Genomic DNA, 21,063 nt, shown 5'->3' with positions numbered 1-21,063 from the left:
GTATCAGTGGTTCAGGCTGGCAGTGGTTTAATAATGTGGGAGACATTTTCTCAGCATACTTTAGGCCCCTCAGTACCAACTGAGCATCATTTAAATGCCACAGCCTACCAGAGTATTGTTGCTGACCATGACCTTTATGACCGCAGTGTTTTTAGATTATGTTAAGATGTGTCCACATAACTGAAGATGGCAGCATGAAAATCCGTTTGAGAAGTTTTTGGTGTTGAAATCTTGCTATGAAACAAATGTTTTGAAAGACATTAAAGGCAAAAGCAGAGGACTCAAGTGTTTGAAGGCAAGTCTTTTGTCACTGAATAACACACAACATACAATGCATCATTAGCCATCCTGCTTTCAAGTGGTTTACAGTGAGGTTTACATTTCTCATGAGAAATCCTGTCTTTGAAAAGCCATAAAAAAGATTTACTGCTATGGAGGCCCACCTGTTACATACACACACTCCACATACCCTCCAAAGTACAACAAAAACTGATCTAATTGAACAGAAATGCTGATAATGTATTAAAAACCCTGCGCGTGGCGTGGTGTGTGGGAGAGAGAAGCTCATGACAGGGTCAGGTGATGCTATGGTGTTGTGAGTGGGTGTCTGGAGCAGATTTCACAAAGATGAACTGACCCACATTTGCATAACTGACTTGAAAAATTAAATTTGAATGGAAGCAGGGACAGACTGAGCAACACTCCAGGACACACGTTACATCCTGCATATACATTAAATGGGCTCACTCTCAAAAATAAAATGAATACAGCTGAGTCATATACAGTCAGCAATGAGCACGAATTGAGCAGTGAGAAGGTAGCGATGACTCATGATAAGGCAAACAGATGTATCTAATAAACCACAAAAATTTCCACACAGATGTTTTTGTCCAGTTGTTCTGAGGGGTGGAGCTAATTTATGTTTCGAAAAACTCTTTTCTTTTCTCTGTGATATCTGCAAACAGGGCATGGTAGGATGGTTATTCTCTCTCAGTATGAAGGAGGGACAGAAAACAGGTGCATTATGTACACGAGCTTTAAATATGTAAACACTGGTTCTTATGTTGGTGCTGATCATTTTGACTGATATATGCCTACAGACAAATGCTTAAAGAGGAACTATAAAGGTTTAGTGTTTTTCAGTTAGTTTTTATTTTTATTTAGGTTTCAGCTCAGTTTAGTTTCAGTCCATTTCCAGAGCGGGTTTGCTTATTTCACGTTGAGTTTTTATTGTGCAAAATGTTCAGTTTTTAATGGTTGCCGGGGGAATTTCTCAGCTGCACAATAACAACACAATACAATAATCAATAACAATCAGTTAACATTTGCACCAACAGCCCTTTGGGCAGACATTATTGATAAGTTTGACTATGCTCAATAAAACTGACAAAGAGAGCAGCTAGAGGCATTTATTGTATACACTTTGTTTACGTTTTAGCTGGTTTTTGTAAGTAATCAGTATTGTTTCAGTTAGATTTCAGGTGTTTTTAAAACTCTATTTTCTTCTTTTAATTTTAACACCTAGTTTTTTAAAGTTTTGTTTGTTATAGTTAACTATATAAATATACATATAAATATACAAAAGCCTGTTTCCATCACTAGAAAAAAAGCAGAGCAGAGCTAAGTCAAAATTTCATCTCGATAGGTCAACTTATGAGTTACAAAGTATCTCGAAGATTTGAGTTACTTCTCAGTGAATAAAAATTTTGAGATGCCTAACTTGAAATTTCGATTTATTAAGTCGAAATTTCTAGATACTAACGCGAAATTTGTACTTATGGCAACAAATAAATAAATTAATTAATAATAATTAAAAAGAAAAAATCAGTGGTAGGAGCAAGCTTTCATAAAAATAACATCAAAACCATTACAAAAATAAAAATAAAATAAGTGTAGACACCGGTTACCGGTTAGCCAAACATCAGTGTTGATCCAGAATTTGAATAAAATCAAATTCTGCACTTCGGCGAAGCATAAAGTTCGGTGGGTTACCATTTTAACTAAAAGTGTAATTTTATTCCACGTATTTTTAAGTGAAGACCACGCACAATTGCAAGCAGCGTAAAATAATAAAGCTCATAATTTTGTTTAATTGATTTTATTTTATTTTTTGTTGCTGGTCAAGGACCTTTGACCTTGGACTAGAAGCTGACGAAGAGAACGGTAACGGCTAAGCTAGTTAGGCTGTTAATAGTAAAGTTAGCTCTTAATAAACGCGCAAGTCGGCTGGCGTAGTTGCGAATTAAGATTTAATAATCTTATGGATTAATTCTTTTAAAAATATCCTGCTGATTTGTACGAATCTCACTTTCCTTCCATGGTGACAGTCCCATAGGTAGCTGGCCCGCGGTGTCACGGTTAATTCGCAGGATGTACGTTGAGTTCACGCGTGATGCCTGCGGCAAAGCCAGAAACGCTGTTCTAATAGAGTTTTATTTTCAGCAGGTGTTCAACTAATGCCGAATCACCTGCAGCAGGAAGCTTGTCGGCCACTGAAATCTCAGCAGTAGTTCAACACGTGGATATGGATCTGAAGCAGGATTCAAACTGCACATATCCAGGTCAGATAGTAGAAAGACTGCTTTCTTGCAGACATTGTTGTATATGTCAGTACAAAAGAAAATTGGCTGCTATGAAGAGGATGAAGAGTGGAAAGGCAGTTGGTCCAGTTGACATATCTGTGGAGGTATGGAGATATCTAGGAGAGGGCAGTGGAGTTTTTGCCCAGATTGGTCCTGGAGAGTGAGAGGATGTCTGAGTAATGGAGAAGAAGAGTACTGGTATTTATTTCCAAGAACAAGGGTGGTGTTAAGAGGTGTTGTAACTACAGGGGGATAAAGCTGATGAGCCATGCCATGAGGTTATGGGAAAGAGTCGTTAAAGCTAGGTTAAGAAGAGAGTTGATGATCAGTTAGCAGCAGTGTGGCTTCATGCTGAGAAAGAGCACTGCAGATGCAATGTTTGCTTTGAGAGTGTTGGTAGAGAAGGTTAGGAGTTGCACTGGATCTTTGTGGCTCTAGAGCAGTGGTTCCCAAAATCAAGAGTGCTGCAGCCCACTTAAAATCAGAAAATCCCGAGAAGTATGTGAGGGTGGTGCAGGACATGTAGGACAGCAAGACAGTGGTGAGGTGTGCGGTAGGAGAGACTGAAGGAGTAGTGAGAGTCTGGAGAGAAGAGGAATGAAAGTCAGTAGAAACAAGACAGAATACATGAGTGCGAATGAGAGAGAGTGAAAGAGTAGGAAGATGTGAAGGTGGATAAGTTCAAAAACCTGGGGCCAACCATCCAAAGCAACAGACAGTGCACAAGAGAGGTGAAGAAGAGAGTGCAGGCAGTGATGGAGACAAGTGTTCAGGATAGCAGTGAGAGTGAAAGGTTTACAAGATGGTAGTGAGATCTGCTATGATGTGTGGTTTGGAGACCGGGCACTGACAAAAAACCAAAAGGCTGAGTTGGAGGGGGCAGAGCAGGAGATGTTAAGATTTTCATTGGGAGAATGACAGGATTAGAAACAAGTACATCAGAGGGACAGCTCAGTTTGAGCGTTTTGGAGTCAAAGTTAGAGAGGCAAGGCTGAGATAGTTTGGACATGTGCAGAGGGGGGGGGGGGGTAGTGGAAATACTGGACCAAGGTTGTTGAATATGGAGCTGCCATAACTGCACCACAAATGTGCCGCATAGATTGGAATACAGTAGGCTCTAAAATATAGTGTTTTAACATCATCTGTACATACGTGCATTCATCTGCACATCTTTGTCCTCCTGATGATGTGATCCAAATATCTGACTTTAGTGACCACATTCAGCAGCTGATCACCCAAACACAGAGGGTTTCTGATCCTCCTCAGTTTTAGCAATTATTAGTTTCCTCTGTTTTGTTTTTTTGAGAGTTACATTTATTGTCATACTGTTAAGTGGTAGCTTCAGTAAACTCTGGACAGCAACTAGTGCACCTCAGTAAATAAGAATTTGTAAGTTTGCTGATTTTGATGAGCCTTAAGTGATAATCATCAAAATTTAAAAAGACATTGAATATAGAATATACAAAAGTTTACCTTTTATAATTTAATATCATAAGGTCTAATTTCTAACTTCCTAAAGACACCCCTGCCTTTTTTAAAAATTAAATTTGATGATAACATTTTGTCAAAATTGGCCACAAGCCTTCAACTACCATCGGCTGAAATTCAGCTGACCACAGAATTTTGTTCTTTTTGACTGGATCAACAAACTAAAATGATATTTCTCTTTTTATTAAAGTGCATTCACATCATTTCATTATGGTGTTCCACTTATCCTCTATCCTGAGAACTGTAAAACAATCATTTTCACGCTATTCTCTGTATGCACTTGGCTAAATTGGTTTTCAGAGGAGGAGGAGCAGCAGTCATTGGCTGACGTTGCTCTGACGCCACCCTGTGGTAGAGATGAGCGCTGCAGCGAGCCAGACTTCAGCCAGATAGAGAACAGCATCTACTTGCAGCTCCAGTTCTTCTTGAGCAAAGCAGATGGCATACTTGACTGCTTCATCCAGGAGTAGGTTCCTGTTTTGTCATAATACACTGGGTTACATTTGGGTTCTTTCTCTATGTCCTGAATGTTTTCTGTGTGCTCCGGCAGGCAGCAGTGTACAAAGGGGGATGCCGTAGTTGCTGCTGTGCAAAACGTCCTGTACACCTGTCAGCCTTTCTTTAACCACCTGGAAAACATAACCAGAAGCACTGTGTCCCAAAACAACCCTCTGCCAGCTGAGGTTTCCACAAAGGTGAATGTTTTCCTGTTCTCTTAGTTTGATTTAGTTAGTTTTATAGCATTTTTTTTTTTATGTGCATGTAAAAAGTTTGAAAAGTTACAGAGCCCAAATTCCAAGCTAAAAGGAGTTTCAAACACCATGAACATTGTTTAGGCTTCATTCCTACCATTCAAACTCCAGGACATATACTAGTTGTGAGTGATATTATAGAAGCTGGTATTGTTTACATGCTCATATGAATGGCTTGGATTGGAAGCAACATGTTCAAGTGTTTGAGTGGTTAAATTATGTATTTGACAGACAGCTTGTTGCATTTTATATAAGAAATGAACCCTTTGTTGTTGTGCTCAGTTGCTTCAGAATAGTTTGTGCATCAGTTGTTGAAACAAACTGCCCTGTGTGGGAGTATATCTGTGCTGCATGTGTTTGAAATGATCATGGTTTAACATTTTCTCTAAACTTTGTTTGTGTGTGTGTGTGTGTGTGTGTGTGTGTGTGTGTGTGTGCGCGTGCGTGCAGCTGTTGGACTTCTCTCAGCAGCTGTGTGACAAGTTGGAGCAGATGCTGTTGGGCTTTGCCAGTCACAATCTTCTCAGTTTGGATGAGAAGGAGCCCCACAGGTGCATTCTTATGCAGACTAATACATGCTTTTGTTTACAGTTTGCCTGCACTGTGAGGCAGGATTTAGGCTTATTGAGGTACAGTTGGTTTCTTATCATGGGCATGAATGTCATGGTAATTTGAGGCTTGTAATGATTTCTTTGAACTTTTTCCAGGATGGAATGACTGTACAGCAGACATCTTGAATGACTTGGGTGCATAAGTTTGAATTTACTTTGGATTTTCACTGATCCGCTCAGGGGGCAAAGGCATACATACGAGCTGAAATAAACCGCCAAGGGGAACCATCAAAGCTCAAGCCTGCCATGAAATGGAATCGTGGCTCCACCGTGACGCAAGTTTTTGAATATCACCGTGGACTGAGAGGGTGCCAGCCAAGAAAGAAGCGTCTGCTCCAAAAATCGACACCTTCACGCTTGACTGACATTTGCAGCTGCCCACACAGACGAGCCAAATGGCTTCTGGAGAAAAGTCTTATTGTCAAACGAGACAGAGGTTGAGCTGTTTGGGCACAATGATGAGATATGCTCGGAGGAGTAAATGGTGAGGCTTTTAAACCTAAGAACACTGTACCGACTGTCAAGCATGGCGGTGGATGTGCCATGCTCTGGTGCTGTTTTGCCACCATTGGTGCTGGTACATTGCACAAAGTGGATGGAATAATTCTTTAAATTTGCCTCAAATCAACAGTCATACAGTTGGGTGTTTCAATGGGACAGTGATCCCAAACACACATCAGCTTGCCACAGGGCATTTAACCAAATATTAGTCGGGGTGTATGTATATATCTGAGCCTGTATGTGTACATTTCACCCTGTGTGGATTAGAGAAAATCCAAAATAAACTTACGCACCCAACTCTTTTTTTCTTTTTTTTTTAAGTCATTAGAGATGTATACTGTACAATCATTCCACCCTGGAAAAAGAACAGTCCAAAGAAGTCCAAAAAAATTTACCATGATATTCATGCCCATGATGTAGACTTCTGAAACTAACCGCACACTGAAGAATTTGTACTGGGCTGTAAAAGTTTCTACTAGCAGGGTGACCAGCTGTTCCTCTGTTGTAGTTTGCACTTGTGTGTTTATGTCCAAATTTTACATCTAGTACTCGTTACCTTTCATGCATAAACCTGTAATAATATTGAAGCTTTGTGGCCACATTTCCTCCTCATCCTACAGATTATTTCCCATTTTCTTTGCAGTGTTTTCCTGCATGATGTTTCTACTGTTTCCATATTTTTTGTTTGCTTTTATGTTCCTGTTATCTCTTCTTTTCTGTCCAAACCAAACACTGACTGTTGTTGACTGTTAAGCTTTTTCTCTTAACATCCAACTCCACCTGCTCTTGTATTTGTATTCCCAGCATTTCTCATTTCTGCATCGGCCAGAGTCAGCTCGGCCAACTGAGGCTGACCGCTTTCCGGTACTGCATACCGACGCCATACCTCTCCCAGGTCTACACGGGGCTGTACAAACGTATGCGCTGGAACGTGGACAGACTCCACAAGGATGGGCAGGGAGAAACAGAAACCGACTAGTGAGTCTGGATGCTGAAGTATCTCCGCCTTCTGTTTTTTGCTCACTCTGAGCTGTTAAAACTTCTCACCTCTTTGATCTCACTTCTGTGTTTCAAGCTACTTCCTGTGCTATGAGGATAGTTTCAGGGCACACAGAGGCGCTGATGCGGATAGCCGAGGTCATGGTGATCTGAAGAGGATGTGGTCCATTGGTCAGTGGATACAGGTGGATCCGGACCCCAACTCAGATGATATAAATGCCTGGTAGGCTTTTTTTTTTTTTTTTTTTTTTAAATTAAAGAAAACATATGCAAAATCCACTTTTTTTTTAGCCCTTAAATACATTTTGTTGTGTACTTTTGAATGTGTAGGAGTGCAGGAAATTTAAATGCATTCTGTCCCGGAGTTGCGTAGATATATTTATATTCTTTTTGGGTCATAATTTTCAGTCTTCAGTTTTCTCTATTCCCTGGTACATTTTCTTTCTTCGTCGTCACAGTATTTGCTGTGGAACTGCCAAACAAGGACATCCGGCTTACCGATTTCGTGAATCCGCCATTTTTTTCTCGAAGCGATTTTGTAGTCCAAGTTCAGTTATGGCTTAGTTGCAAGTAGACAAGTCAAAATGTTCGGTTGTTGGGTGTATTAACCCAACAACCCCACCCCCGGCATCAGAGCCCTTCGGCATGCTTGTTTCTCTGCCGGTAGATAAGCATATCGCTGCTATCAAACTACAAAAATGGCCGAACGGCGTGGAGTAGAACGATCTTCGACCTGGAGGGGGGCGGGGCGTGAAATGTCTCATTCACATTTAAAGAGAGCGCACCAAAACGAGCTGCTCTAAGACGAGCCTCAGAAAACAGGAGTGTGGAGCTACAGTAACGAGGAATTCAGTTCTACGTTATATAGACCACAAGTGAATGATTTAGATATGAAAAGGACAGATTTAAAAGCATGATATGTCCCCTTTAAATCAAAATGTTAAGTAAAACCAGCCCCTCATCTTTGAGTGTCCCTGAAGATTCTTAGGGCTCTCTGAGTCATCTGCGTCTGTTAATGTTTCAGGATCCTGTGTGAGGTCCCTCTGGGTGACTATCGCAGGCTTTTGTTTCTGGGCGAAGATGAGCCATCTAGCTGCGAGGCTACAGACTGCATGATGAAGCTGCTGGTGACTCTCCAGAAAACAGATTAGCACGAGGCCATGCAGCAAGCAGCGCTTCAGTATTTTTTAGAGCTCATAAGAGACTGTTTAAGTTATAAAGCATGTTGCAGATTCATCTGCGTCCAGCTCATGGGAGAAGATCGAGCATCTGGTTTTGGTTTGGACGTCAGAACAAAAATTGCAAGTATATTTTAAGTGATTATAAAAATATGGGTTTTGTATTTCTATTTATTGAAAGCTGATTCAAACATATTTGGGAAAATCTTTAAAGTTAACAAGGAGATGTGTTTTTAACCAAGTACTGGAAATGTTTTTGAGCCAAAGTCCATTTTGTGCAGAAAAATGTTTGAGTGTTTTATAATGGAAATGCAGTCGGCTTACACAGAGTCAAGCCTGGCATGAACCTCAATATTCAAACAACTTGTGTCGCCAACACCAAATAACTGAGGCTGTTTTTTTTTCCCCTCGGTTATTAAATTCCTAGTGGCATAAAGTGTCTTAAATCAAACTCAGACTGCAGGAACCCTGGGAAAGTAGTAGTAGTAGACATATCACCACACTATGATGTAGAAAGTTTTAAAGCACACAAATCAAGTGTTCAGATATTAGAAGGTTTAGTGTCTTGTTTCATTTGCATCTGCACCTCAGAAGAAAAACAGTGTTATACTTTAATTGTATTAAACACACTCAGGGCTTGGGGGGGGGGGTCAGTTTAGAAACCTTACAAGGTGAAGGGGGGGGGATCTGTTTTGTTGGCCAGTGTTCACATTTGTATACACAATGCTGTGAAGTTTGCTTTTTGGGTTTCTAAGTTTCTGAAGATTTCTGAAGACTTCATATTTGACATTTTATACATTTCCAAAGTTGTAAAATTTGTAAGCACTAATGTTGTATAAAAGGCAAAAACTGTCATTAAAAAAACATTTTATTTACACAAAACATTGCATTGTAATAATTACACACAATCACAGATTTGTCTACAGAAATGAACAGGGAGACGTTACATTTTAGAACAAGCTGCCACCGTTAGGGCCTCGACTGAGACTGCCCGACTCAGTTCATTTCACCGGGTTCGTGAAGACATTTAAAGGAGCACACACAAGTCTCATTTTCAGTAAATTACCAAGCACATGAGAGACCAAACGACTCTGAGCCTAAGTAACTAATGAAATGTGTTCAGTTTGACCTTGTAACCATTCAGCTCATTAGTTCTGTTGGTTGAACATAAACAAAGGCAATTTACTTACAAAGAATATAATCTACCATTTACACTCAACAGCTTTCATTCTCTATTCAATAAAAATCTAAATAGAACTCTTGAACTGCTACTATATCTCTAAAACTCTGAAGTACAAAAGTAAAGTGGAGTTATCCTTCATTACAGTGATCAGTCTTAATGATATACCCGCAAATACTTGCAAAACACACCAAGGACATTAAAAAAAAAAAAAAAAAAAATGCCAGGAGCATCGCATGTCCTGCCTGGAGCTATAGGAATGCAAACTTAGAATACTCCAACATGTGGACAAGCTAGACACTAATTGCAAAGGGTACTCTCTGCTGGAGCCAATCGTGGGAAAAGGGCAGAAGTACTGGATGCCAAGTCTCAGCCTGCAGCTTAATATTCGGGTCCCTGCTTTGAATTCTGTTATCAAACACAATTCAGTCTTTCTTCCATTGATCAGCAGAGGGAAGGAGGAGGCAGCAAGCCAAGAACTGATGAAAACCAGAGAGACTCAAGAGGACATGAGGGGAAAAAGTGTCAGATTTCTGAACCCTGTTTAGATTCACAACCAGAAGAAAAAAATCCCCCCCCAAACCAGTGACTGACAAACACACAGCATACACACAGCACACTGACAACATACGGCACAGATATTACGACGCACTCATACTGCAGCTAACAAGTTTAAACAATTAATACCCATAATAAACTGATATAGACCCCCCACACACACCATTCAGTCCCTTTAAACATCTTCCAGACCTTCACAGCAGTAACGGTTAAACCCAGAGCTATTGGTTGTTTGGAATCTGCCCATCTGACATGTCCGGTGTAGTAGGCCTTTTATCATGCAGTCGGTCACTAAAGCAAGGCAAGTATGAGAACCTAAGGAAGACCATTTAAATGCAAGGTGGGGCTACAAATCCTCCAGAAGTATTTAAACACTAACCAGTTTGGTGTGTCCTAAACACAATAATAAAATGTCCTTACTAAAACCTGATTAGTTCCTGATTCCAGTGTTTCAAAAGGAAACAGGTTACACATCATACTGACCTTTGGTGAGGAACTGAGACCCAAACAGCTCCTTCATTTCTAATCTGATTTCTTTGACCTCAGTTTTTAATAAATTACCTTAAAAAAAAAAAAAAAAAAAAAAAAAAAAGATAACAGGGATGTTTAGGCCTCAAATCACCAAATTTGAACTGGTACAAAATGTAAATACTATAAGGAATTCAATTAAGTGCAATCTCAGAATGCCACTTATCTCCAGTGTGTTTCAACTTTTAACTGAAGTGATGAGGATGCATGTAAACACGTACAAACAGGTATGGCTTCAATAAAAAAAAAAACGTTCAAGTGAAGAACAGTTTACCTTACCAGGATCAATAGTGGCTGTTTGGCACCATCAGAGTGAGTGTGAGTGTGTGTATATGTGTGTGTGTGTGTGTGGTCACATGCAACACAGATTTAGCAAAAATATTCAGTTAGACTCCCATGATGCACCACTGTGACTGACCGAGTGTCAGTAATCGCATGGTTTCAGGTGTGTGAAATGTAATATTCTAGTCAGTAAAGTTGGTGTTGTCATGCAAGTAGTGAGAGGTGCTGAGTTTCAGTATGTGGTGTCAGGTTGTGCTTGTCTACTTGAATTTCATCAGCAGAGATGAAGCTTGGGTTCTTCTTAAGCAGCATGAGAGGCTTTCAGGGCCTGAGTAAAGACTCTCAGGCAGTGTTACAGCTACAGCAGTGAAGACACTCAGGTCCTGTTCTTCAGACTAGTTTGATTTTGTGTGCAGATTCCAGCACATCAAAGCATAAAAATACAGAACTAAGGTAGGGTTTGGATAATATCATCTGCACGTTAAGTTTGGGGATAACAGAGTTGAACTAAAGCCCAACCAATTTAGGATATTTATGTCTGATATAGATGATGGCAATTAAAAAATTTGTCAACCAATTTTGTTTTTTTCCCTTTCAGACATAAACAGATTTCCCTAAAATTTGTTATGTGTAGTTATTTGTGAATTCTTACTAAGATAATGTGACAGTGCTGTTTAAAAATGATTTTGTTTACACTGACTGCTCCGATCAGGTGGTTGCTGGTTGTGGCGTTCCAAATGTGTTGCCACCAGTGAAGTTGCAGAGTCTGGTGGATGAACTATGCAACGTTACTTTTGTTTTTTTGTTGTTTTTTAAAGTTTAATTTATCAGCCATTATAAATGCTGATAGCAATATATTGGCGAATTGCTAATATTGGCTCGGGTCAAATTTTATCCCTCTTCTCATTCAGAAATGTCAAGATAAGCCTAAGAATACAACCAAGCATATGGTGCTTGATGCTATTGAAACAGTTCTCTTTATTCTGTTTGAAATCGCCATTTTCCCTATGTGCACTGAAACACCATTTTAGAGGCACCTTAGTCTACATACAAGTTTTACCTTCTTCAGTGCAATCGGCTTACTTTGCTGTGTTCAGCACTGCCTGAGAGTCTTGCTTAAGAGCAAGAAACACCACTAACTTTGACTTTTGCATTAATAAACATTGTGCTTGGAGAACCAGCCAATAATTCAACTGTAGCACCACCAAACAGTAACTGTTTTCTTTGTGCTTGTTTTCACAGTACGGGAAGAAAAATTCTGAAATGAACTCAGTGGTTCCAAACCTTTTGGAGTTGTAACCTCTAAAAAAAAAAAAAAAAACAAGACCTGTCACAGCTCTGCGTCTGGGTGCTTTTAAAGCCCCCAATAAGTAGATGTACTCAGTAGTTTGGAAGAAAAACAAGCAAAGATTTAAAGACTAAAAGCAAGTAGTGTGTGGAACTAAGTAATTTTCTACCCTCAGACTCATTGTGACCCTTTGTTGGTTGGGAACCACTGATCTACAGCACCACATTTATGGGTCTGGGCAGAGGAATACAGCTTGCCTTTGTAATCCCATCATACACTGATTTTCAGAGTGATCTAATTTATGTCCCTTAACAGATTATGTTAATCACTGTCAACATGATGCCCAGCCCAAATACTTTAATCCATACAGCTCTTCTCCAGAAGTAAAAGAGTTTTTCAGTGTATTCTTCAAAACCCTGTTTTTGGTGTGTGTATAGACTGCACTTGTGTCATGTTCCCTGTATGAGTGCTGCTACAGTGTGCGATCAGTCCTTCAGTGATGAGTCTCTAGCTCTACCACTGTCCACTCTCCCTGTGGGGAACTCCCCGTGGCCTCAGGAGAGAAACTACTCACAGAGGTGACTGTGGCAGAGGAAGGAGCGAGTGAAGGCAGCAGACTGGGCCACAGGCTGCTCTCCAGGGGGCTCAGTGTGCCTCCTGCACCTCCTGGCAGCAGCAGCAAGGAGGAGCAGCTATCTCCATTCAGCAGCAGGGTCTGATTGATCAGCTGCTGGACTATATCCACTTTCTTCCCCCAGTCCAGGTCCAAGGGTAGAGGTTGCTCAGGAGACTTGGAAGGGGAGGAACGGTCTCCATCCTGCAAGGGATTGAGAAGGTCCTCTTGATGTAGTGCATCATGCTTCAGTTTCTTCTGTTTATTGGGTTTTAGTTCATTTATTCCTTCCTCACCTTCAGCCCCCTCTTCATCACTGTTCTCCAGGGCTTCATAGATGGTGCAGAGGCCAGAAGATGGGGACAGCAGCACCGTCTGACCTTTATTAGACTGCTGTAGCTCTTGCTGCCACTGCATGATTTGCTGTCTTTGCTTCAGCTCCTCTTGTTGTTGCTGCAGCTGCAACTCAAGGTCTCTCCTCTGCTTAAGCTCCTCTTCTTCTTTCTTTGCAGCCTCTGCCTGCTCCTTTTTCTTCCTATCCTCCTCCTCTTTATTTCGCTTTATTTCTTCTTCGGCCTCCTCTTTCTTCCTTCTCTGCTCTTCTTCTTGCCTCCTCTTCCTCTCCTGCTCCGCCTCCTCCAGCGGTTTGTTCTGTTGCTCCCTACGTTGCTGCAGCTCCAGCAGCTGTCTCTGATGTTGCTCAAGTCTACGGAGCTGAGGGCTCAGCGCCTGCTGCCCGAGGCTCCTGGGAGGGAGGTCAGCACAGGTCAGCTTTGCTGGGGTGACAGCAGCACCGTGAGGTTTGATAACGTCACAGTAGGCCCTGGGGTATGCTGTGTGACCGCGGCGGTGAGGGTGCGGTAGTGCAGTGAAGCCTGTGAGAGAGGAAGTGGGAAGGAAGATTCAAGTAGTGTGATACATAACAGGAGGTAACAGGCAGCAGGACAGTGATAGCGGTGCAGTGTGAGTACAAGCAGAAAAGGTGTAGAGGGAAAGGGCAGCCTTCAAAAGGTTCATACTAGCTAAAGAAATAGTGAAAGCACTGTGAAGCCATAACTAAAGGTCTGCCAGTAGCCTACAGCACCAAAGTGACCAGCAATTATCTGTAGTTTTGTACTTTTGAACAAGTGACAGCGGGACATTGTCAATCAGCTTGTATTCAGAGGGGTGGAGCAGCAGTATTTGTGTTTAAAAAATAAATAAAAAAGGTAAACTCAGCATTACAGAAAAATAGTTACCCAAGGTGACGTGACTGGGGGCAGTGACTGGACCAAGGGTTGGGAAATTGGTGCAGAGAGCAAAAGCGAATTTAAAAAAAAAAAAAAAAAAAAAAGTGCAGCCAATCTTCCTGTATATGCAATCACTATCAAATACAGTGAGACATGAACAACCCAAGAAAAGCTTATTGCAAGCTCAAAGTCATCACCCATGAATGGAGTTTATAGTTAGTCAACCAGTGATACATGCAAAAGCTCTCCATGCATTTTCAGACATCCAGCATCACAAGAAAAACTAAGAGGGGGAAAAAAAAAATCCTAGCTTGGCTTTAGAAGAGATCAAGGGTATAAATCGTTCTAGAACCAAGCTATTTAGCTGACCCTGAACACCAATCCAAAGTCATGAGATGAAATCAACCCATTGTGCAACATTGACATGCATAAGCTCTTAACATTAATACAGTGCAGCATAAATGCTTTAAAAAAAAAAAAAAAAAAAAAAGCAGTAGAAAAGAGCTGAAACAGCAACACACCCTCAATGAACTGGAGGAAAATTGTAGAAGAATGAGCAGAGCTGTTCCATCATGAGCCTGGATGAGGAGACTTCAAACTTCTTTGCCGCTTGAGACGAGTTTGATCCACAGATGAGGGTCTGATGTAGCAGCTGATCAGCTCACTCATTCTGGTTGTGTGATATTTAGACCATTGAAGTCTTAGAGGTTGGACATGAGTTTTACTGCTTATTGTGTCCGGATTTCAAAATAAAGGGCTATTAACCTAAGTAGGTTTCTGTGTGGGCAGCGTGTGACAGTTGTTAAGGAGATAATTATGTTTGCAATGGGTTTGTTAAGGACCTTAAATTGAATAGTAGTAATCTGAGGATTTATCTTGCACACAAATCCACACCTTTTACATGCCATTCCCAAATGCCCACTTCAAAAAACTGTTGAGTAAGAGAATACATCATGGTAAAAATCTAATCTTTATTTAAAGTTTTAAGGTTCATTATTCCTCTTTTTTTGGAATAAACAAAAGAAAATGATGGGGTACAATTTAAAGTGCAAGAAGATTAAGCCTGTGTGATGGAGAGTGAACTCAAACATACAATCATAAACTCATGGTTAGCCATTAGCTTAGTTCAGTAAAATGTAACAGGATAAATACACATGGAAACATATTATTCCACATTTTTTGTTGTTTCCCTCTTTAAGAGCTGTAAACAGACAAGTCACATCCATGCCAGTTCAGGGCAGCCACAAAATCCTATATTGAACAAACCAAAACCCAGGCACACTGAGGCCTTACGAGTAAATAGACATAGCCATTGCACATACAGGAATTGAAGCCATATACTCTCAATAGAAATTTAATATAAGGTGAAAAGTGCCACAGCTGTCCTGTTTTGCTCTCTGTTTTCCTTTTTTTTTTTTTTTTTTTTTTGGAGTTTAACTGTGATTACATCCACCCCCAGAGATTTCAGAACAAACACTGACAACAAGCAATACAACTATGATGCTGAGGGGAAGCTGGTACAGGGAGGAAAGGGACATGATTTGGGCTGTTAGGGAGATGATGAACTATACATTACCTGCAAAAGAGTCCTCAGTTTTATCACACATAGCAGAATAGTAGGGTGGCTGAGCATCATCTGGGTTTTCCTCTGGTTGCTGTAAAGTGATCTGAGTGGATGAACGATCTGGGGCATCCTCTGACCCCAGGACGTCCCCCCCGACATGCTCAGCTGACTCAGCTTCCTGCTTCCCACACTCTATGTACTGCTGCTCTGCGAGACATGGCTGTGGGATCAAACAAAGCTCCTTAGCTTCCTCGGGCAGCTCCTCTAAGGAGAAGATACCAGGACTTTTGATGCAGTTCTCCCCCGCGGACTGAGCGTTGGAGTTTGAAGCTGTGGTAATGGTGTCAAAGCCATATGATGCCAGTGAAGTAGCCGAGGGTGGAGTGGTGTCTTCCCCTGCACGGCCCTCTGTTTCTGTCTCAGCCTCCTCTCCTTCCTCCACAGTGGACAGGCCGCGCTGGGCTGAGGGCTGGCTGTCAAAGGTTATGTTGGAAACTACTGGACTATCCAAGGAATCTTCCAGCTGAGCTTCTCCTTCTGTGTCACTGGCCTCATCTTCTGTTACTGAGGATGAGGAGGGATTGGAAGTAGGGGCAGTTGCAGGCCCTCCCAGGATTTCATCAGCAGGCAGGGTCTCTGGCTCAGTCTCCTCCTCTCCAACATCATCTCCTCTCTCCAGGTCAGGTTGTGGAGAAAGCACTGGGGTTTGTGAACTTTGAGGCTGGAGCTTTCTGTCTCGACTGTAGTCCCCCAGTTCCTCAGGTGTGCTGGTCTCACTACTCACTGTGCTTGACAGAGACATTCCTGGGGCAGAGATGGGGGCTAGGGGCACAATCTGTATTGGAGCTGTGCTGTTCTGATCAATGTACATTTGGTCCTTTAGATTTTGTGGATCATCTTTGATAGAATGATGGGGAACCTCAAGGTTTTCAGGAACAAAAGGGGCAGCTCCTAGTTCTAGCCAGGCTTGGGCTGGGGTCTGAGTTGGGGTCTCAGAGTCTGCTCGCAAAGGGTCTGCTAAAGGGCTTGCTGCAGCTGCTCCTATCAGCTCAGGCTCAAGAACCTGATGTTGTTGTAGAGTTTCTGCCCAGGGATCTGCAAAGGGGTTTAGTTGGTCCCACTGAGCAGCTGGCGCAGCAGGCAGCAGAGGAGGGGGAGGTGGTGGTTGTACTACCCTATTCAAGTTGTCCAGCCTTTCATCCTCAGCAAAGTCATCCTCATCTGCATTTCCATAGCTTTCTAACCCACTTTCTGTCACCCCCTCACTTGCCATCTCTACATCATCATCTTCCTCTTCATCTACATCATTGTCATGCCTGGGTCTTGGTGGTTCATCTGTCCTCTCAGAGCCCACATCCATGTCAATCACGCGATCATTGTCGTCCTCGTCATCTTCGTCTTCATCAAAGTCATTGACTGGTATGTCAGGAACCTTCTCAAAGTCAGGAGAACCTGCTGAGGCTCCTTCCATGTCAATGGCTCCTTTGAGACTGCCATCTCCCAGATCATCCATGCTTTCTGTGCCCTCCAGGACACCAGGGGCGCTCAGTTCAGATGCACCCTGCTGGCTGCCGCTCACTTCCTCAGAGTCCAGCTCAGAGAGCAAGGCACCACCAGCTCTCCAAGCAGACCCCCCAACTGGTCCAGCTGACCCAGGACGAGACTCCTCTGTGGGCTGTGTGGTTCCACTCATTTCAGACACAGAAACCAACTGGCTTCCCTCCCTTTCCTCTTCATCTTCCTCCTCATTTAGATTGGCTGGAGATACTATCTGAGGGATGGCATTTGCTGCTGCTGGAAGGACTGTAGATGTAGATGGGATCTGGTCAGTTAAGTGAACATTCAGCTCTGATAGGTCTGGAGCTGAGGCCTCAGGTAACGCAGGCATAGCTGGGAAAGGGCTCTGCTCCTGTGTCGTCGTTAAGGGAGCACTGCTTTCAACTTGTTCTCTGAGTGGAGACTCTGGTAAGGTCATCTTGACAGAGCTCTGTGGAGGAGGGGGAGCTGCTTCCTGGCTTCGAAGGATCTCTTGAGACACTACCTCTGCAGTGGTCTCCTGAGGCAAAACTGGGGTGGGCATCTCCTCTGGTGCAGAGGCAGCAAGGGATGGTTCTTGCAGTAAGGCCACTGTAACATCTGCTTGTGTTTCAGCTAGCACAGCTGCCACTGTTGCAGCAGCTGCAGCTGCTATTGCAGCAGCTGTGTTACTCTGTGTTACTTCAGCAGATACAGTAGTGTTTGAAACTTCTTTCTTCTTGGTGGCAGAAAATGGTGGGACAGTTTGAGTGGGTTTGGGTCCACGTTTTGTTCTAGAGGGTGTACCATTTGCAGCTTTATTGGCTGGAGAGGCAGGCGGCGTTTGGCTGAGGGGTGGTTTGTTAGTGGCAGGTAATCGTGTGGCAGCTACAGGTTTCTTTGTGAGGACAGGTTTCGTAGGCTGTGTTGGTTTGGACTGTGATGCCTTGGAATCCACTGCCTTTGTCGTGGATGATTTAGATGCAGTGTTTACCCTTATGGTGGCCACGGGTTTAGAGGGTTCAGGTTTTTTGGTAGCAGCAGATGCTGCAGCTGTTGTGGGTTTCTTGGTTGCTGTAGTAGAGAGTGGTCGACTGACATCTGGTGGAAAACAAAAAATACAAATGAACAAATTCATACACACTCCTAATGTCAATCATCATGTAGCTGTAGCTTGTGTATAAGTAGACAAATGTGTGTATCTGACTATTTAAGTCAATAAGAACACAAATAAATAACAGGTTGTATTTTTATTCCTCAGATTCAGAGAGAGCCAAGAGCAGGGGAAATGTGAATAAACATTTTTTTCCTCCACAGATCTAACATATTCTGAGGATTTCTACAGATAGTTAGGCTGACAGTTATCGATCCCTCAGATACAAACAAACTGTCTTGGTAAGGACAAGGTCTTCTCACCTTTCTTAGCAGCAGCAGGAGGTGGTGGTTTAGACTGTGCTGCTGTGGTCCTGCCAGTAGATGGTGCTGCATTAACTCTGGAAACAGCAGTTTTGGCAGTTGGAGTGGCAGAGAGCTTGGTTGTAGCTGTGGGAGGCCTGGAAGCGATAGATGTAGGTCGAGAAGTTGAGGGACCTGTAGCAGGCCTGCAGGCAGAGAAAAACAATGTGTTGGAAATAAACACCTAAACAAGCAGCTTTAATGTGTGGTTCATTTTATTTTGTTAAAAGTCCAAACATGAACTCAAATGCTCCACCTCTACATGCATTTACAAGCATAAATAAATTATCAGCTAATGTAAGCCACAAAGGAAATTTCAACAATGGGAATCCATTAACAGCAGCCATGTAATAATGTTTTCTTCATTCTCATGCCATTACCAACATGTGAAGCCAGGGAGAAAATTGAAAGATTAAAGCAGAATGAGGGAAGAGTGGGAAAAAAAAAAACAAAAAACAAAAAAGGGAAATGATCACCACAAAAAGCCCCAAAAACAGTTGGTAGAGAAGAAGACAAACACACTGAGAGCTTCCTGATTGGTTTATGGACTCAGTGCTAGTTTCAGGTCACACTGGATAAAATTATCAAGTTCATTTTATTATATTATTATGCTCATTATTAGAGTCAGAAATATCCAGGATTTGTTAAATATACAGCTTCACAGTCAGATCCACAACAAGATACCAAGATGGAGACAGTGAAAATGCTGAGGTTGAGGCTTCACAAGGTAACTTCACTGACCAATATGTGATGCGATGCTCCATCTTTATACCATCTACAGCACACATTTGCATTCTCACACATGCCTCTGTTGGGTGACATCTGGAAAAGTTCAGGTCTTGATTACTTAACTTAGCATCTCTCAACATGTCAGCCTTTGCTTACTCAACACTGACTGTTTGCTGAACTAATGTAAACAAGGTCTTCACTTTTTCCATATCTCCACATTGCACTGCAAATATTAAAGTACTTGTTACAGCTGAGTCAGTGAGAAGAGCAAACTTCTTAGAAAACTACATTTAAAAGTGCTATCCAAACCCAGCGTTAATGCAGCATAAATTTACAAAAGCTTAAGTGGTAAATGAACTGGCACTTATATAGCACTCTTCTACTGAGCACTCAAAGCGCTTCTACACTACAAGCCACATTCACCCATTCATACAGCACGTTTTACTCACACTGACATCAGTGGCTATACAGTGGGCAATGGTGGGTACATTATCTTATCCAAGGACACTAGACAAAGACTGGAGATGCCACGGATGAAACCACCAAAGTTTCGATTAGTTAGCAACCCACTCTGCTTCTACTGCACTAAATTAGGCTCTGAAATCTCCACATTACATAAAATTGCCCTGCCAGACCCCAAGAACTCAACATAACCCAGGCTGTAGTACACTACTCCATTAACTGACATACAAGCAAACTGAGTTTGTTAAATGAGCGAGTCATCCGCTGCAGACAGGTCCGGTCCTCAGTTCTACAGTTGACCCCTGGTGTGCAAAAAAAAAAAAAAACAATGCAAAACTTCAACCTGTAAATAATTCATATGACAACAAAAGCTGACTGACTTTTCCTTCAGGAACTGGGGAGGACTCTTCCCAATTACAAGAATCTGTATTATGTCCTTTTTTTCTTTTTAACTGACTGCTGATTTGGTAGTTGATGTAGACACAAACAGGAGAATGCACAATAATGATGATGGCTTTCAGTGGGGTTGCGTGGCTGCACAGATGCCTCTCCCACATTACAATAACCATTACAATGACCATTTGTTTTCTAGAGATCAGACAACCACTGTACAGACATGGAGTCATAGCTAAGGGATGCTGGAATTGACTAATCAGATAGATGATTTGGATTGTAATGTAAAGGGCAGCCCAAATACAGCAAAGTGTGTCATACGTGAGATGATATCTACCCAGACTGAAGGTCGGGTAATGATTGCGAGGCCGGGGGGGGGCCAGACAAAAACAAAAAAACAACAAAAAAAAAAAAAAAAACAGATACATGAGGGCAATTGCGGTTTTAGTAGAAAAACAAAATTAGGAAAAAAGTGCAGACGCTGAAATAGTTTTCAGATCCAATCCTGCATTCAAGCAGCAAGTCACAACTCATCAATTTTGATCTAGAGAAACAACACAAAGAGGAAAAGACAGTCCCATTAATGCCTCCACATGTGGTCTGTGGGTGGTGGTTCTGCTCTTGATGTAGTAGTACGAATTACATTTCCTGCCAACAGAGGCCTAAAATCAATAAAACCAGTACAAAGATGAGAGGCTCTGAAGAGTCATCTATGTGATTTTAATGTCCTAACATGAGGTCAAAGGTCAAAACAGGAGGGTAGACACTGATAATGGGCTTTTGTTGCTTTGCAGTCAATATTTAGGGCAGATGCAACAATACTGTATGCCCATGGGATTAATCCACTGAGCATCTGTTTTGCCAAAAATGAAAGTGTAAACATGAGCAAGAGGGGCTTTGAAGCCACACCCACTCCATCCATCTACAACCCCTTTTCTTACACCAACTAAGCCATTTTTTAAAGTTTGTTGTACTTTATTAATTTGATATATTTATATAATACCGCAAAATATTAAAGTTTATCTATCCATCCATTTTGCCATGTCATAGATGGATGGCAAAATTTATACCCATTTAAATTTGATCAAATTAGTTTACCTTAGAAAATGAGTTTGTTTTTTATTGATCTATTATATGTCTATACTCTAATTATTAT

General features: G+C 41.8%; 2 protein-coding genes across 10 annotated transcripts in view; one reads left to right on the top strand and one right to left on the bottom strand.

Moving 5' to 3' along the window:
• The first annotated feature begins 961 nt into the window (after positions 1-961).
• c1h19orf67 (chromosome 1 C19orf67 homolog) lies at positions 962-8,742 on the top strand. Of its 6 annotated transcripts, none has more exons than XM_030726954.1 (8): positions 962-1,017; positions 2,446-2,561; positions 4,371-4,536; positions 4,621-4,765; positions 5,273-5,373; positions 6,739-6,912; positions 7,010-7,156; positions 7,958-8,742. In XM_030726954.1, the coding sequence occupies exons 1-8, from the start codon at positions 977-979 to the stop codon at positions 8,082-8,084; spliced, it is 1,017 nt and encodes a 338-aa protein (XP_030582814.1). In that variant the 5' UTR covers positions 962-976; the 3' UTR covers positions 8,085-8,742. The 6 variants fall into 6 exon arrangements, with proteins under 6 accessions (XP_030582814.1, XP_030582860.1, XP_030582833.1 ...); XM_030727000.1 differs by lacking the exon at positions 962-1,017 and adding an exon at positions 1,966-1,983 and having other exon boundaries at positions 2,443-2,561; XM_030726973.1 differs by lacking the exon at positions 962-1,017 and adding an exon at positions 2,118-2,163.
• Positions 8,743-8,961: 219 nt separating this feature from the next.
• Positions 8,962-21,063, bottom strand: part of prr36a (proline rich 36a) — a 32,700-nt gene continuing 20,598 nt past the window's right edge. For 3 of the 4 annotated variants that reach the window (XM_030726619.1, XM_030726627.1, XM_030726636.1), the window contains 3 exons: positions 18,285-18,469; positions 15,366-17,969; positions 8,962-13,435 (listed from right to left, as the gene is read on the bottom strand). In XM_030726619.1, coding sequence (XP_030582479.1) covers positions 12,441-13,435; positions 15,366-17,969; positions 18,285-18,469 — 3,784 coding nt within the window. In that variant the 3' untranslated portion in view covers positions 8,962-12,440. The remainder of the gene's footprint in view (positions 13,436-15,365; positions 17,970-18,284; positions 18,470-21,063) is intronic. The other variant, XM_030726644.1, reaches the window with a different exon arrangement.

Source organism: Archocentrus centrarchus, chromosome 1 (assembly GCF_007364275.1).
Source record: "Archocentrus centrarchus isolate MPI-CPG fArcCen1 chromosome 1, fArcCen1, whole genome shotgun sequence".
Taxonomy (NCBI): domain Eukaryota; kingdom Metazoa; phylum Chordata; class Actinopteri; order Cichliformes; family Cichlidae; genus Archocentrus; species Archocentrus centrarchus.
Note: the sequence above shows the minus strand (reverse complement) of the source record. Positions and strands in the feature narration are given on the sequence as shown.